Source organism: Halichoeres trimaculatus, unplaced genomic scaffold, assembly GCF_033239565.1.
Source record: "Halichoeres trimaculatus isolate MK-OKI-2021-1 unplaced genomic scaffold, fHalTri1.1 fHalTri1_scaffold_15, whole genome shotgun sequence".
NCBI lineage: Eukaryota > Metazoa > Chordata > Actinopteri > Labriformes > Labridae > Halichoeres > Halichoeres trimaculatus.
In genome coordinates this window covers 34795471-34813697 of record NW_027437193.1, presented here as the reverse complement: position 1 = coordinate 34813697, position 18227 = coordinate 34795471, and the positions used below count along the sequence as shown (strand labels likewise).

Below are 18227 nucleotides of genomic sequence, written 5' to 3'. Positions count from 1 at the left end.
CTTCCATTCCCTGTTGCAAATTGCACATTTTTTATGACATTTATTCAGTGCACTATTTTCCTTACTTAAATTGTGTATATATTTTGTATTTACTCTGTGCAGAGTTCTTTATTTAATATTGTAATTTTTTTTTTTCTACTACTTAAACTCTATTTTTTCTACTCTATAATTCTATCCGCATTTGTACTGAGAGAGTGCAGTTTAAACCGGAGTCAAGTTCCTTGTATTCTTGAAAATACTTGGCCAATAAAGGTGATTCTGATTCTGATTCTGAACTTTGGTTTATACATGGGAGAAAGGCCTTTTTATTTCTACTTCTTAATTTCTTTGAGAAATCCCTACTTGTTCTATTTAGTCTTTCTGTAAGGCACTCGCTAGTACACTCCAAATTGTTGGATATCAACAGATCATCCCAATTTCTATAAATGTTAAAGCCTGGCACATTCAAACCGGCTGTTGGCGAGTTTTCATTTAACCAAGTCTCAGACATTCCGAGGAAGTCCAAATTAGATTCACACAGTAGATGTTGTACTTGCTCACAATTGGAGAGGATACTTCTTATGTTTATATTTCCACCTAGAAGTCCTTTGGAGATCCCAGAATCCCAAACTAGTCTAGAGTTATTTACTGTGTTAAAAACGTTCCTTTCCGGTGCTTGGCTATGGCTCAGTTAATGCAGTATGGCTTTCCAATGATCCTCGGAGCTAAGTTGTCGGGGGTTTATGCCCCTGGTAGGGTCTGGTGGTAATCAGGTCCTAGGGAAGGGACCAGACAAAGTGTAGCTCACACAGACCCCTAATGATGAGTAACAACAATGGTGCCAGGTTTCTCTTGCCCGGACGTGGGTCACCGGGGCCCCCTCCTGGAGCCAGGCCTGGGAGTGGGGCTCGATGGCGAGCGCCTGGTGGCCTGGTGGTTGGTGCCTGTTGGGGCGGCAACACCCGAACCCGCTGGTGGACACCAGTGGTGAGGGATGCCGTCCAGCTAAAGAAGGAGTCCTATCGGGGCCTTTTTGGCTTGTGGGACTCCTGCGGCAGCAGACAGGTATCGACAGGCCAAGCGGAATGCGGCTTCAGCGGTTGCCGAGGCAAAAACCTGAACATTGGAAGGAGTTTGGTGAGGCTATGGAGAATGACTTCCGGACAGAGGTTCTGGACCACCATCCAGCATCTCAGGAGGGGGAAGCAGTGCACTGTAAACACTGTGCTCAGTGGGGACGGTGCGCTGCTGACCTCGACTCTGGATGTTGTGAATTGGTGGAAGGAATACTTCGAAGACCTCCTCAATCCCACCAGCACGCCTTCCTTGGAGGAAGCAGGGTCTGGGAATGATAGGGTGGGCTCTTTCATCTCTTGGGTTAAGGTCGCCGAGGTGGTTAAAAAGCTCCTCGGTGGCAGGGCCCCGGGGGTGGATGAGATCCGCCCAGAGTTCCATAAGGCCCTGGATGCTGTGGGTCTGTCGTGGCTGACACGACTTTGCAACATCGCGTGGACATCGGGGGCAGCGCCTCTGGATTGGCAGACCGGGGTGGTGGTCCCTGTTTTTAAGAAGGGGGACCGGAGGGTGTGTTCCAACTACAGGGGGATCATACTCCTCAGCCCCCCTGGTAAGGTCTACTCGGGGGCACTGGAGAGGAGGGTCCGAAGGATAGTCGAACCTCGGATCCAAGAGGAGCAATGTGGTTTTCGTCCTGGCCATGGAACTGTGGACCAGCTCTATACCCTCAGCAGGGTCCTCGAGGGTGCATGGGAGTTTGCTCAACCTTTCCACACGTGTTTTGTGGACTTGGAGAAGGCATTCGACTGTGTCCCTTGGGAATCCTGTGGGGGGTTCTTCGGGAGTATGGGGTATCCGGCTGCTTGTAACGAGCTGTCAGTTCCCTATACGACCTGCCAGAGCTTGGTACGCATTGCTGGCAGTAAGTCGGACTTGTTTCCAGTGAGGGTTGGACTCCGCCAAGGCTGCCCTTTGTCACCGATCCTGTTCATAACTTTTATGGACAGAATTTCTAGGCGCAGCCAGGGTGTCGAGGGGGTCCGGTTTGGTGACCTCAGGATTGGATCACTGCTGTTTGCAGATGATGTGGTCCTGTTGGCTTCATCAAGCCGTGACCTCTAACTCTCTCTGGAGCGGTTCGCAGCCCAGTGTGAAGCGGCTGGGATGAGAATCAGCACCTCCAAATCCGAGTCCATGGTCCTCAGCCGGAAAAGGGTGGACTGCCCTCTCCGGGTCGGGGATGAGATCCTGCCCCAAGTGGAGGAGTTTAAGTATCTCGGGGTCTTGTTCACGAGTGAGGGAAGGATGGAGCGAGAGATCGACAGGCGGATTGGTGCAGCGTCTGCAGTAATGCGGACTCTGCACAGGTCTGTCGTGGTGAAGAGGGAGCTGAGCCGGAAGGCCGGACTCTGCACAATGCAGACTCTGCACAGGTCTGTCGTGGTGAAGAGGGAGCTGAGCCGGAAGGTGAAGCTCTCTGTTTACCAGTCGATTTTCGTTCCCACTCTCACCTATGGTCATGAGCTTTGGGTAGTGGCCGGAAGAACAAGATCGCGGGTACAAGCAGCCAAAATGAGCTTCCTCCGTATTGTGGCTGGGCTCTCCCTTAGAGATAGGGTGAGAAGCTCAGCTATCCGGGAGGAGCTAGGAGTAGAGCTGCTGCTCCTCCGCGTTGAGAGGAGCCAGATGAGGTGGCTCGGGCATCTGATGAGGATGCCTCCCGGACGCCTCCCTGGTGAGGTGTTCAGGGCACATCCCACCGGGAGGAAACCCCGGGACAGACCCAGGACACGCTGGAGAGACTACATCTCTCAGCTGGCCTGGGAACGTCTTGGGATCCCCCCGGAAGAGCTGGATGAAATGGCTAGGGAAAAGGAAGTCTGGGCTTCCCTGCTTAGGCTGCTGCCCCTGCGACCCGACCCCTGATAAGCGGAAGAAAATGGATGGATGGATGGATGGCTTTACTTGCGTTTTACTGGAGGCTCCCCTAGTTGCTCAGCACTCTGCCGTCGGTGTTCAGCCAGCCTACCCACAAGAGCAGTCGCGGATCCACCAGCTGCACCACCCTCCGCCGTTGGCATGTACCCCCCACTGCGGCCTGGCTGTCGACTTGGCTGCTACTGCTGATGATAGCTGCTCTGGTAGCAGGCCCACATGGCTCCGTAGAGATGGCAGCTGCAGGTCAAGTTGGTCTTTGGTCACTGGCATCTGCTCAGCTAGACAGCCCAGCTAGAGACAACCACCACCCGTACACTGAGTCCTGCAGTAAAACCACCGCAGCCAGGCTGCCAGGCACACTGCTGCTCTCAATGCTGGCATCCCCAATACCAGGCCCAGGGCACTGATGCACGTCCCCAGATAGCAAAAGGTAAAGCGTGAAGATGATGATGCAGTCATGTTGATGTTTACTTCGGGTGTTGATGGAACACTTGTGTTGGTATTAGGGGTGCACCGATCACAAATTTCCGGCCGATCACCGATCTCTGATCTCTGACCCGTCGATACCGATTTTTGCCAATACCGATTTTTCTTTTTGTAATCAAAAGCACACACTTTCAATGTTCCTGTCACAGAGTGTCACAGACAGACCAAGATATAGCAAAAAATATATTTCTTTATTTCTCAAACATGATTTAAATTACAAAGCAACACTATGAGGGAGAGCTCCTCACGGAGACATATCCCAACTCATCTCTCCAGTCCTAGGCTCTGGAGAGGTCTCCTCACTCTCTGCCATGCTACACCTTTTAACACCTTCCCCTCAGGTGCCACTGAATACCCCGCACTCACAAAAAGAAAACACACCGGTAACCAAACCTTCCCCCATTAACATCCTGTAACTTAAAGGAACACTATTGATAAAGATGTAATGAAGGATTAACGTTAATAACACAAGAAAATGAATTTGATGAATAAACTGATTGGCCAATCCTTAAATCCAAAATAAGTTACAGTTAACCTTAACCCCTAAACTCAACATAGCATAACGTAACATACTAAAATAACATTCCCCCGTTTATGTTTAGAGTGTGAATGTATATATGAAGGTGTAGGAGTATGTATGTGTATGTGTATGCATGTGTATGTGTATGTGTGTGTATGTATGTGTATGTATGTGAATGGGTGAGTGAAAGGCTCAGACAGACAGGGCAGCAGGCCCAGCAGAACCTCCCTTCACATTTCCCAACCTGTCAGATGACTCGGAACCTGGGTGATGAGATAAATAATCAGCCACAACATTGGATGATCCTGACCTGTGTCTGATCTCAAAACTGTAAGGATGAAGGGCCATGTACCACCTGGTGATGCGAATATGGAGTCTTTCATTTGCATCAACCACCTCAGAGCTCTGTGATCTGTCTCAACTACAAAATGGTGTCCCAGAAGGTAGTACTTTAAGCTCTCTAAGGCCCATTTAAGAGCCAGGCACTCCTTCTCTACCACCAAATACCGCATTTCATGGGGCTTTAGCTTACGGCTGATAAAAAGTACTGGCCTTGCCTGTCCTGCCTCTCCCTGCGCTAACACAGCCCCAAGCCCCACCTGAGAAGCATCAGTCTGAACCACAATGTCTTTTGTAAAGTCCGGGCTTGCCAACACTGGGTGGTTGCAAATCACTTCTTTAAGCCTGTGGAAGGCCATCTCACACTCCCTTGTCCACTGAAAGGCTTTCTTGTCCTTTGTTTTTGTCAGTTCAGTCAGTGGATAGGCAATGTCAGCAAAATCTGGCACAAAACGACGGTACCAGCCAATAAGGCCCAAAAAGGACCTAACTGCTTTCCGGGTACCAGGAACTGGACAGTTCTTATCTGCTGCCACCTTGTCCACTTGGGGCCGCAATCCCTCAGGGCCAACAGTGTAGCCAAGGTACTGGACCTCTTTTTGGGCCACTGCACAACTGGAACCATTAACCGTCAGTCCAGCTTGTTGAATCCGCTCCAAGACAGCGTCAAGGTGTTACAGGTGCTGCTTCCATGAACGACTGTAGACAACCACGTCATCCAAGTACGCAGCAGCAAACTCCTCACATCCCTGTAAAACCTTGTCCATCATACTCTGGAATGTTGCCGGTGCCCCCTGCAGGCCAAATGGCATGGTTGTGAATTCAAAAAGTCCAAAGGGGGTTCTGAAAGCAGCCAACAGTCTTGCCTGCTTAGCTAGCGGCACCTGCCAGTAACCTTTGCTGAGGTCCAATGTGGTCAAGAAGTGGGCAGGGCCTAGCCGGTCCAAGAGGTCATCAATGCGAGGGAGTGGGTAACAGTCAAAACGAGACACACTGTTTACTTTCCTGAAATCCACACAAGGCCACATCTCTCCACTTTTCTTTGGCACGAGCACCAGGGGACTGCTCCAAGCACTCTCTGAGGGCACTATAACCCCCAACCGCAGCATAGCCTCCACTTCCTCCTTTAGTGTACCCATCAACCGTTCTGGAATACGATACATGTGTTATCAGATTGGTTTTGAGTCCTGCAGATGAATCTGATGCTCCACCACTGAGGTCAGCCCTGGTTTCTTGGTGAACAAACCTGGCTTATTCAACAACTGCTCGACCTCAGCCCTTATCTCCTCTGGCAGATGGTTGAGGTTTGGCTTGGACTCCTCCTCTTTGTCAGAAGGAAAACATCCCTCTGCCGTTTCCTCATCCTCCACTCTACGCACCAGCCCCACAGTCTGCTTCCTCTCTCTCCATGCCTGGAGGAGGTTCACATGAAACACTTGATTGGCTCTCCCCTTCTCCTCTAGATTTACTTCATAGGTAACAGGCCCCACTCTGCGCACCACCTCAAATGGGCCCTGCCACTTAGCCAACAGCTTATGCTCTGAAGAGGGCAGCAACAATAACACCTTCTGGCCAGGTGCGTATTCCCTCTCTCTGCTGTGGCGGTCATACCATCCTTTTTGGGCTTTTTGGGCTTCAGCCATGTTCTCTCTCACCATCACTGCATACTGGGCTAATTTATCTCTCATTTGGAGGACATAAGAGATCACAATTTTGGGCATGGCAGTCGCCGGCTCCTCCCAAGTCTCTTTCAACACATCCAGGGGCCCCTGCACTGCCTTGCCATATAACAGTTCAAAGGGGGAAAATCCGTGGACGCTTAAGGCACTTTTCGGTAGGCAAACAGGAGGTATGGCAGCCAGGCATCCCAATCCTTTCCTGATCATTGACATATCTTCTGAGCATTTGCTTGAGGGTCTGATTGAAACGCTCCACCAACCCGTCTGTTTGAGGATGATATGGAGTACTGCGTATGGCCCTAATGCCCAAGAACTTGTAAATGTGTTTTAATAATGTGGACATGAAGTTGGTTCCCTGTTCTGTGATTATCTCACTAGGAATACCTACTCGTGTGATGAGCTGTCCTAGTGCTTTAGCCACCTGTTTTGCTTTTATTGATCGGAGAGGAGAAGCCTCAGGATAGCGTGTTGCATATTCACAAATGACCAATTGAAACCGGTTTCCCGAACTGCTGGGGAGCAACGGACCTATTATGTCCATAGCAACCCGTGAAAACGGCTCCTCTACCACTGGCAGCGGACACAAAGGCGCTCTATCTGACACCCGGACACCAGCAGTGACCTGGCACTGTGGACAAGAACGACAGAACTCTGCCACTTCCTGTTATACCTTGCCAGAAAAACCTTTGCTGAATACAGGCTAAGGTTTTTTCTCGTCCTAAGTGTCCTGCCATAGGAATACTGTGGCCTAACTCCATTACTGCTCCTATGTACTGCTTCGGCACTACCAGCTGCCTCCCTCCTTCTCCAAGTTTATACAGCCTCTGATCTATCACTGTGAACTCCTTCTCAGTTCCTGTTTCCTGGCCCTTCTCCGCTCTGCGAAAAAGTCCTGTCAAGCTACAATCATCCCTCTGGAGCTGCACAAAATCTTTTCTCAGTGTCTCTGAAGATGGTAGTAGGGTTTCTAGCTTCCCCAATTGCTTAGATTCCCTGCGTTGGCGCTTTGACTTGCGCTCCCTACTGGACATCTCCTCTCCCTCAATGCTGCTGTGCCAAAATGGCAGCTCCTGCAACCACTGCTCCTTACCAGGCCGCCTCATATCCTTGGCCTGACTGCGGGTCACCACCATACTTTGCTGCTGCGCTGCCCTTAGTAGATCTGCCACCATAGGAATATCTGTCCCCAGCACCACATCATATGGAAGCCTCCCAACTACACCAACCTGCAGCTTAATTTTCTCTCCTTGAACAGTCAGCACAATCTCAGCTGTTGAATATGGCCTAACATCTCCATGAACACACTCAATTTGCACAACTGAGCCATACTCATCCTTACCATCCTTTATTGAAAAATACAGTAAAAAATACAAATTGGATGTTTTGACTGCACATAAACAAATATAAATGAAAAGTTGTGAATATTGCTGTCCAAACTAGTCTTTTATTTTCCAAATTTAAAAAAATAAACAACACTTGTGTAACAGATTACACTGCAGGCCTGTTTTGAGCCTCTTACCAAAATAAGAGTGCACAGCAGTATTTTGCTATTATAAATAAAGAAAATCACAAGGCTTGAGGTAGTTCATAAAATAATTATCTACAGGACAAACTAACAACAAAACTTCAACCTTGATTTAAGTGTCCTGAGCTTTAGGTTTCCTTGTATTGTAAGAAGAAAAATGCCCAAATGCAGCAGCTTTGTGGTTACTTAAACGTATATATATAAATCTTGAAATAATTTGAATCAGCTTGTAGGAAAAAGACTCTTAAGAGTCAAACATTCTCCAAAGAATATAATGTAGCATGTGTAATAACAGCGTGTAGGAAAACGACTCTAAAAAGTCAAAAATTCATCAAAAGAATCAAGTGTAGCATGTGTAATAACAGCTTGTAGGAAAAAGACTCTTAAGAGTCAAACATGCTCCAAAAAATTAAGTGTAGCATGTGTAATAACAGCTTGTAAGAAAAAGACTCTTAAGAGTCAAACATACTCCAAAAAATTAAAGTGTAGCATGTGTAATATTTTTAAAAGTCAACTGTAAGGAAAAAAATGGATAATCATATCACAGGTAAGTTGTTCTTTCAGATTTACTACAGTCACTGGTACATTAGTGGCAGGTTTTTCTTGATAAACAAAAGCATTTCTGCTTTTTCACCAGAAAGGCAATTTCTTTTCTCATTTACAACATGTCCAGTCAAGCTAAACAGGTCGCTCGCTTTCAGTGCTTGTGCAAGGGGCAGAGAGATAGGCTCGAGCAAGCAGAGCAAGATGAGGGAGACAACTTTCATTGAGCCTCCAGCTGGGTCATGGCTTCTGTCGATGGGAACTTCAGAAAGGTAGTTCTGTACCTGAATTGCTGAAGCACTAGCTAGCTGTTGCTCCTTCTCAATGTTCTCCTTCAGGATTTCATTGTGGACTGCAAACAGTAGACTACACCTTTTGGCTGCAGGTGCATCTGTGTCAGGAGGTCCCACTTTGGTGGATGTTTCTGCAACAGGTCTCTCATCCACAGGTGTCCATCTGGTCCCTCCCTCTGCAAGTTTGGCCAAAAGGAGCAGTTTCACTTCATCCTTCACCTCTTCTGAGTTGTACTGATTCTTGTACCTTGTTTTAAATAAACAAAGAAAAATGGGTCAATCATTGTGGTTTTGTAAATGCAGATGTAGACTATATTTGTTAGGGCTAGAAAATACAATATTTTATAGTTACTTGCCTTGGATCAAGAATAGTGGCCAAGCTGTAAAGCGGCTCATGCTCCATGTTGCTGAAACTTCTCACAACAGCCTCCAACAGTGTGGCTTTGGCTGTACCCACACCACGGTCTGTGTCTGCTTGCCTCTCCAAAAGCCGTTTGATTGCAGTAAAGGCTGGGATGACATTTGCTGCTGTCGCTGATGATGAGCTGATCTCCTTAGTGAGTTCCTCAAGAGGTGCGAGGATGGTCAACACATTGTCTATAAGCTCCCACTGGTGTATGATCCAGCTCTAACTGTAAGCTTTATCAAAAAGGAACGTTTTAAGTCTACTCTTAAAGGTTGAGACCGTGTCTGCTCCCCGGACCTCAACCGGTAAGTTATTCCAAAGAAGAGGAGCCTGATAACTAAAGGCTCGACCTCCCATACTACTTTTAGAGACCCTAGGTACAACGAGCAGACCTGCATGTTGAGAACGCAAAGACCTAGACGGATTATACGGAACGATTAAGTCTTTAAGATACGATGGCCCGATGCCATTAAGCGCTTTGTACGTCAGAAGAAGAATTTTAAACTCTATCCTAGATTTTATAGGTAACCAGTGTAGAGACGCTAATACTGGAGAGATGTGCTCTCTCCTCCCAGTCCAAGTCAGTACCCGAGCGGCAGCATTCTGAACCAGCTGAAGAGTCCTAATAGACTTATTAGGACAGCCGGATAAAAGAGAGTTACAGTAGTCCAGCCTAGAAGAAACAAAAGCATGGACCAGTTTCTCAGCATCACTCCAAGACAAGATGTGTCTAATTCTCTTGATATTGCGAAGATGAAAAAATGCCGTTCTTGAGACCTGTTGGATGTGAGAGTTAAAGGACAGGTCCTGATCCGAAAGAACTCCCAGGTTCCTGACAGTGGTGCTGGAAGCCAAGCTGATGTCGTCAGAGGAGGCGATGTTGTTCAAGAAAGCTTCTCTGAGATGTTTAGGTCCAAGAACAATGACTTCAGTCTTCTCTGAGTTCAGCAGTAAGAAGTTTCTGCTCATCCAGGACCTTACGTCTTTGAGGCATGCTTCAAGTTTAGATAAGCGGTTGGTTTCTTCAGGCTTCATTGACAAGTAAAGCTGAGTGTCATCTGCATAGCAGTGAAAGTTTATGGAGTGTTTCCTCAATATAGTGCCGAGAGGAAGCATATACAAGATGAAAAGAATCGGTCCGAGCACTGAACCTTGAGGAACTCCATATTGCACCCTGGTGTGCGAAGAAGAGACGTTGTTCACATGAACAAACTGATGTCGATCCGAAAGATACGATCGAAGCCAGGCTAAAGCGGTTCCTGAGATACCAAGAAGACTCTCTAATCTCCCCAGAAGAATGCAATGATCAATAGTGTCGAAAGCGGCACTAAGATCAAGCAAGACAAGCACAGAAAGAAGACCACTGTCCGAAGCCAAAAGTAGATCGTTGGTTACTTTCAGCAGTGCAGTCTCAGTGCTGTGGTGGGCTCTGAACCCAGACTGAAAGACCTCAAAAAGACTGTTGCTATGAAGAAAATCACAGAGCTGACTCGCAACAACTTTCTCCAAGATCTTAGAAAAGAAAGAGAGGTTAGATATCGGTCTGTAGTTGACAAAAGAGCCTGAATCAAGTGTAGGCTTTTTAAGAAGAGGCTTAATAACAGCAACTTTAAAAAGTTGGGGCACGTAGCCTGACAGTAAAGACGCATTAATCATCCTTAGTAAAGAAGATCTGACCAAAGGAAAGACTTCCTTTAACAGCCAAGCTGGGATGGGATCCAGAAGACAAGTTGATGGTTTGGCTAAAGAGACAGTTGAATCCAGCTCTGACAGGTCCACAGGCGAGAAGCAGTCCTGGAGTATATTAGCTCTAAGCGACGTTTCCGCAAATTCGCCATCGATCGAAGGTTCTATCACGGTTGCATGTAACACGCTACTAATCTTATCTCTAATTTTTAATATCTTATTGTTAAAAAAGCTCATAAAGCCCTCACTGCTAAGCGATAGAGGAACGCATGGCTCAGTAGAGCTATGACTGTTTGTCAGCCTGGCTACAGTGCTGAAAAGGAATCTAGGATTGTTTTTGTTCTCTTCTATAAGAGTCGAGTAGTAAGCTGCACGCGCCAGTCGCAAAGCCTTTCTATATTCATTTAGACTATTTTTCCAACGCGAGCAGGATTCGGTTGTTTTAGTCGAACGCCATATTCTTTCTAATTTCCTCGATTGTTGTTTGAGCTCACGAGTTTGAGCGTTGTACCACGGAGCGGAACGATGTCGTCTGAGAGTCCTCTGTCTGAGCGGAGCAATTGAATCGAGGACGGCTTGAAGAGAACCCGTGGTATCCGCAACAAGTTGATCAAGCTGAGAGGGAGCACAAGAGCTCTCTGCAAAAGTAGAGCAAGAATTCAAGGCAGCAGGAATAGCTTCCTTAAAGATGTCTACAGCTCTGTCAGACAAGTTCCTGGACAAGATGGTTTTGTTCGCAGGTGAGAAATCCGACAGCAAGAATTCAAAAGTAATGAAGAAATGATCCGACAGAAGGAAAGTAGACCTGGATGAGGGATCCCAGGTAGGCAGGAGCTGTTTTGTGTTTGTTTTGTAAGCCAGAAGAAGAGCTTTGAATTTGATTGGAGCTGCCACTGGAAGCCAGTAAAGAGAGATTAACAGCCGGGTGACATGCTGTTTGAGCTGTTTAAAGACCAGACGTGCTGCTGCATTCTGGGTAATCTGCAAGAGGTTTAAATGGACACGCAGGGAGGCCTGCTAGGAAAGAATTGCAGTAGTCGATATGTGATACCATAAGGGCCTGTACCAGAAGCTGCGTGGCCTGTTGTGTCAAGGTAGGGTCTGATCCTCCTGATGGTATAGAGAGCATATCCACAAGATTGAGCAATTGAGGCCACGTGAGCCTTAAAGATCAGCTGGTCATTAGTTATGACACCAAGATTTCTGGCAGAGTTTGTGGCACAAGTTGATTGGAATAAAGCAGGACACTGATCTGTGGTTGAACCGTGGGACAAGCTGGAAGGACAATGGCCCTCATTTATCAAACGTGTTTACACCTGAAAAATGGGTGTATGCGCCTTTCCACGGACAGATTGGCATTTATCAATCTGAACATGGGTGTCGTGGTACCAATAATCATTAAACTTCGGTCTATCCCTGCATAATTGCGCACGATCGACACACTTCAGCTCCACTCCCTCCTCAGTCTGTGACAGGTTCAGGCTGGAGTCTGCAGCTTCTTTCAGACTTAAACACATTTTTAAAAGCCAACATTTAGAGATTAGTTGATCATGGTACAAACGAAGGCTGTGTAAATTAAATGTTTAAAACTCTGCTGTATTTTACGTTGTCACATCCACGCTACTGAATCACTGCAGTGATTTCATTGCAGATGAGTTGTTTTTTTCTGATTCGCTCTACTTTTCCAACTGCCAAACAACGTGTTGTCATTTTCTCTCTACCTCTGTTGCTATGGCGTTGTTGATTACCAGCATGGAAAATTTCCCTTTTTCTTGTATTGCGTCCCTCCATGTTGTAAATTCTGTGAGTTCGGGCCAGCTGAACCTTGAATATTTTGGTGCGTGTTATGTAAATTACATTTGTTTTCAGCAGCCACATTTATCAACATCTGATCAGGTATACACCATGAATGGCCCATGTTTCATAAATCCCACTTGAACGTTACCGTAGGATTGTTTTTACACCCAAATCTGCGCCAATTTTCACGCAAGATTGATGAGGGGCAGTGAGCTCAGTTTTGGATAGATTAAGCTGAAGGTGGCTTTCCTTTATCGATGTGGAGATATCAGCCAGGCACGCTGATATCTGAGCAGAGGCAGTTGTGTCAACAGGAGGAAAAGACAGGAAAAGCTGAGTGTCACCAGCAAAGCAGTGGTAGGAGAAGCCATGAGAGCGGACCAATTCACCAAGTGAGGAAGTGTATAAGGAAAAGAGTAGGGGACCAAGCACTGAACCTTGGGGTACCCCTGTTGATAAGCTGTGTGAGTGAGACACTATTCCTTGTCATGACACTCTGAAGGATCTGCCAGTGAGGTAGGACTTGAACCACAACAGCACAGATCCTGAGATGCCAAGTTCAGAGAGTGTGGAGAGATTGGGTTGAGATTTGGTTTCTTAAGCAGCGGGTTGACCCGAGCTTGTGTGAAAGCTGTGGGGAAGACCCCAGACTCCAAGGAGGAATTGACAATGTGTGACTGCAGGTTTGAATCTGGGTAAAAAGGTCTGCAGGATGCTGGTAGGTATAGGATCAAGAGGAGAGATTATGGGTTTGGAGTTTAGGTGAAGTCTGGAAACCTCCTCCTCATTCAAAGGAGCAAAGAGCAGAGTGAGGCATCAGTAGCAGGTTGGATCTGACTGAGCTGGTCAGGCTCAGAGAACTGGTTGTTGATGTCTGCAACCTTCTCAGAGAAAAAGGAGGCAAACTTGCCCAGAGTCAGTGCAGTAGAGAGCTGAGCGGTTTGAGGAGAGAGTATGGAGTTAAACGCCATTAACAGTTTTCTGGTGTCAGGAGCAGCATGGACCTGGCTTTGTGCCATAGATAAACCAGGGTTAACCCCAGAGTTACCTCGCTAAGATTTAACACCAGTGATTCCCAACAAGGGGTACGTCTGCCCTGGGAGTAACAGGACACATTGCAGGGGTACATGTAAACATTTAATGATTTTTTGTCAAACTTGGAAGTACATAGATAAGTTCATCAATAAAATGGTACAAATGCACTACATCTAGTTTCCCCTGGGAGACAATAACCTGTGGCACAGCAGTAACAAAATCAATAGTTGCTAACCTGGGGCCAGGCAAATATGAAAGACAAGCTCAAAAGTCTCATTAAAGCTTAGATGGCTGATGAAAAGAATGTGAAACTGCTATAGTGAGTCTGAATATTGTATTATATATTGTATTATATATGTATTGTATTAAATGTTTTTTTTTCCTGATTTCAAAAGTTGAACTATCTGTTCAAAAGAGATGTATTCAACTGAGCTCCATTTTTTGAGGTAAATGTTACAAGAGTTATATATAACAAAGGTAGGTTGGTTAGGTTTTTTGATTTCACTTTTTAAATTTATCAGTATTACTTATTTATTTTCAAGGCAATATATTATAAATTTCTGTGTTTCATTTGAGTTAAAAAGAAGAAAACAACAGAGGATTAAATGTTCAATTTAAGGAGGTAAAATAAAATGATTTTCATTTCAGTTGTGTTATGTTCTACTTTTGAGAATTATCAACAAGCATGAGTGAGGGGATACTCAAGACAAAAAAGGTTGGGATATAGCTCAGCTATATGAGAAGAATTTCTGATTTAATTTTGGTGAACGACAACTCCCCTCCGCAATGTTGTATACAACACAGTGTTTTCCTGAGGCCTAGACTGTTTTTGTTGTAATTTAAAGAATGTCTTTTTCAGGCTTAAAACTGCTTTAAATTTATTAAACTGGCTGAGACCCAATTATGTAAAACACATTTTACACTAAAAATCATTGTTAAATATAATATCTATACAATCAAATTCACTGATAGTTGTGAAAGTAGAAAGTGAAGTTAAAAGGAGAAATGGTAATATGTACTGTACACACCCTGGTCACCCCTACCTATTTCTCTGCCCTCGTTAATTGATCCAGATAAAAACGAGGATTGGACTACATGATCTAATCTGAATTTGAAATCCTTCTTTAAGTCTTGAACAACCCATTTTCAGGATTTAATCCAATCCGATAACCAAAATCAGAATGGATGACCTTCAAACAACATGCCCAGAGAGATGATGCGATTAAGAAACAAAAAAGAATAAAACTTTTTTCACACAGCTGCATCGGGCTCACCGGTCTGACCAGGAAAAAGATATTAGTCACACTGTCTCTCTCTCACACACACAAACACTAAGTAGCCTATTTTCCGCACCATAAGGCGCACCTAAAAGCCTTCAGCTTTCTCAAAAGCCGACAGTGCGCCTTATAATCCGTTGTGCCTTATCTATGGATCGATATTGATTAATCATGGATAATGTAGTCAAGGGGCGTCGGCGGAGTAACAGCGGTAAGCAGTAGAGCCTGTAAAGAGGAATTCTGCCAAGTGCTAGCATTAGCTCACAGGCTGGCCCGGGCTTCTTCTCTTGTTCATTGTTAGAGCAATACAGCTGATCTGATCTGAGAAATGCTCCAAGATACTCCGTACCGAGTCGAACCGAACAGAACCGCTCAGTGGAAACGAGCCTTTATGTGAATGGGAGAGGCGGATGGCTTGACCCTACTTCACTCGAAACATTCTCAGTGTACAAAACCTTTGCTCTTGTGTGTACTTACTTTGGATTAGTTTACGTAAAGTAACAGAAATGTGCGCCAAATGACTAACGAATAGAGTATTTTTACTAAATGTCCAAATTCAAAACAGGTCAAATTTGACCCTAACAGTATGAAAGGGTACGGAGAGCGGAACTGTCTCTACTGTTAGCAAAGTTAGCATAGCCTCCACACAGAGTCAGTGTTAACAGTCTGATCAGCTGACTGCTGCCAACCTGGCAACTAAATGTTAGATTTCAGTTCTTTGTACACTTACATCAAACTAAGAGTCTAAAAACAGAGAAAAATCTCACTTACCAAAGTTTGGACACGGAGAACTGATGTCACTGTGTTACAGCAGGAGAAAACGAACGCACGAACTGTGTCAGCAGGAAACCCCTGGGCGTGTCAGCACAGCAACAGGATCAAAACACAGCTTTAAAACCTCAGCTCTGAATCAACAGGGGGATTTCAGACAGTCATTCATCATAAAGATAAACGAGAAAACAGCTTTTATTCAAATGTCAGGGATAATAAAGTTATTTTAGTTTTATCCTACAGAGTTTTTAAGTTTTTGTTCGTTAATCACACTCATATCATCTTTAATCCTAACTCATCTTTTTTATGTTTCATTGGTTAATGTAATGAGTTAGATGTTGAATGAATTTACAATGGAAAAGTGTTTGGTTTGACTTAAAGATAAAGTCAGAGAAGTGATTCATGTTTAAGCTCCTGTATTAATGTGACCTGTCCACTAGATAGAGCTGTTTCCTCACATTTCCTCATGATCCTTGTGATCAGAGGTCGGTTTCACAAAGCAGTTTCAATAAACTCTGAGTCTAATTCTGAACTGTGAGTTGATAGAAAACTCTGAGTTTTTGGTTTCAGAACAGCTGATATGAGTGACTTAGTTAAATCAACTCAGAGTAGTTTCACCTGGAGTTCAGCCTGTGAAGCCCGACCATAGAAAGCCATCATCAATGGAGCCCCAATTAAATGATACACCACGGCAACAGGGAGGAGGCGGGATGCGTTATCTATCCCATTTCAACTAGAAATTTTGATGCGCTCATATGAAGATGTTATTAGAAAGAAAGAGCAACACAGCAGCAGCTGCAAGAGGGGGAGAGACAGCATGGGAGAACATTGCTGCTCGTGTTGATGCGTCAGTATAAATGTAGTCCTTTGTGATCACAATAACATTACAGCTGTTTGAAAAGTTGCATATTAGTTTAATTCATTTAACGTAGGTGCAATCTTGCAGGAGTAAAGCGTTCATGGCAGAAGCTAAGAATAAAATATGCGCCAGGAGCTGAAAGGTTTTCGCTCTGACTTAAAGTTCCCAGGATTCTGTGGGGTTTTGATTCTTTTTTTCATGGTATATCAGTGATTTTGTTGATCGATCAAGTACTTTTGGTTTTGGGCATTTTTTCCGTGTGGATTTATCTTTCGTTTCCTTGTGGATATAATGGCATTTTGGGTTGTGTGCCTCAAGGACCAAAAACTTAGTCAGACAACTTAAAATAGCTTAAAACAGAACACATAGATTATTGTCGTTAGTTTGGGACTTTTATATAATTTTTGATTGAAAAAGACTGAGATTGGGGAATCATTTTGGTTGAGATTTACTTTGGATTTGTCATTACAGGTGGGGTGTGCAGGAGAATGATGAATTGTTGATTAAACGGGAAAAAAATGGCTTTAAGTACAGTATCTGAGAGACTCATTGGTTTCATTTGTTTACTAATATTATTTTTTATTATCTATATACTTCTTACAAAGTTCTTCAAAGTTTTCTACTTTTCCTTGAAGTTCCCCCCTTGAGTGTTTTTATTTAACACTGACTTAAAGGCAGGGTTGGCAGTCCTGAAAAACTAGCATGAATTTGAATGTAGCATCTCGTCAGGACTCCTCCTAGCCCCTCCTCCCCCTCCCCTTGGGGCTCCCTCAAAGCAACGCCCCCGCTCACATGCACAGGCGCCGCTGATTCGCAATTATGATTGTGAATGACTGAAAGACGGATTCAGCACATCATTTTATGTTTTGCACTACGTAGAGTCATGTCTCATTTAGAGGTAAGCAAACACCAAAACGTTAAAACGTAAAGCTAAAAAAAACAATTTAATAAACGTGGCTTTTGTCAGTATTCGCGACTGTCATGTTAGAGTCGTCCACTTTTACCTGTGACATGATATCAGGAGTAAAGCTATAATACAAATAGTACATGAACATTTTCTCTAGGACTTACTAAATATCACTGTTTTTTTTTCTTTGCTTGTCAGAGCCCCAGTGGTGCGAGTTTATTAGACTCTGATCCGAACTACAGCCCAGAGCCAAGTACCCCATCAGGTCAGGGGGGACAGGCCCGAGGTCGAGCGAGAGGGGCAGTAGTTAGAGGCAGGGGAACAGAGCAAGAAAAGAAAGCCTCTGTCTTTCTTTTCTTGCTCTGTTTAGCTGGAGGAGCGGCAACGGGCAATCGAGGTATAGGTAGCTTCTCCGCCGTTCTACAGCGCTGCTCCTTCCTTCTCAGCTCGACCACACGCACTGAATCATGTGCACGCCAGTGAAATGTACGCGCAGGAGGCGGGCAGAACGGTGACGGGATTTGATTGGTTTACAAATAAGGTGTCCCTGGATGACGACTGGTTTGTGTTTTCCCTGTTTTACTCCTGTTGTGGATAGCGGATATTTTCCGCTCTACTTTAAGAACACATCATGTATTTCTTGCCATCGGTACATATAGATCATTTTAACCAGCATAACAAAAAGTGTATCTAAATCAGACTACTAATTATACCTTTAATAAAGATTGTGTTGTAAATATTAAAAAAAAACATTGTTCAAGCAGGTAAAATCTCAGCATAATCTCATGGTTTTTTCATCAATATCATATTCTGTTAAATAATGAAGCCCAATTTAACTAACACAGACTTCTACTCAGCCAACAGAAAGGTAAAACTTCAAAGACCGGTAAAAGCTGTTTCATGGTGAGGCACCCTTTTCTGACCACTCTGCGTTCAGTTGCCTTACTCGACGGCTCAACATCTCGGATGTTAAACAAAAAACTTCTTTTTACAAAGAAACACAGTGCAACACACAATATCTCTTTTCAATGACAAACAACCAAACAAGGCTTCACCAAAACTCACTTCTGACTGAATGAATGAGGAACTGAAAAAGTGTGTGGCTCTGAAAGAGGGCGGAGACAGAGAAAAACTCAAAGTTTACTGTGAAAAAACTTGCTCTCGACCAGG

General features: G+C 44.8%; 1 protein-coding gene across 2 annotated transcripts in view; it reads right to left on the bottom strand.

Moving 5' to 3' along the window:
- The window catches only part of LOC141804011 (NACHT, LRR and PYD domains-containing protein 3-like), a 37705-nt gene extending 22277 nt beyond the window's left edge, over positions 1-15428 (bottom strand). Inside the window, exon 1 of one of the 2 annotated variants that reach the window (XM_074688203.1) lies at positions 15292-15428. Coding sequence is in view for 1 of the 2 variants with exons in the window: in XM_074688202.1 (XP_074544303.1) it covers positions 8399-8468 (70 nt within the window). In the remaining variant the exon portion in view is untranslated. Of the gene's footprint in view, positions 1-8398; positions 8545-15291 lie in introns of those variants that run through there. The other variant, XM_074688202.1, reaches the window with a different exon arrangement.
- Positions 15429-18227: the final 2799 nt, after the last annotated feature.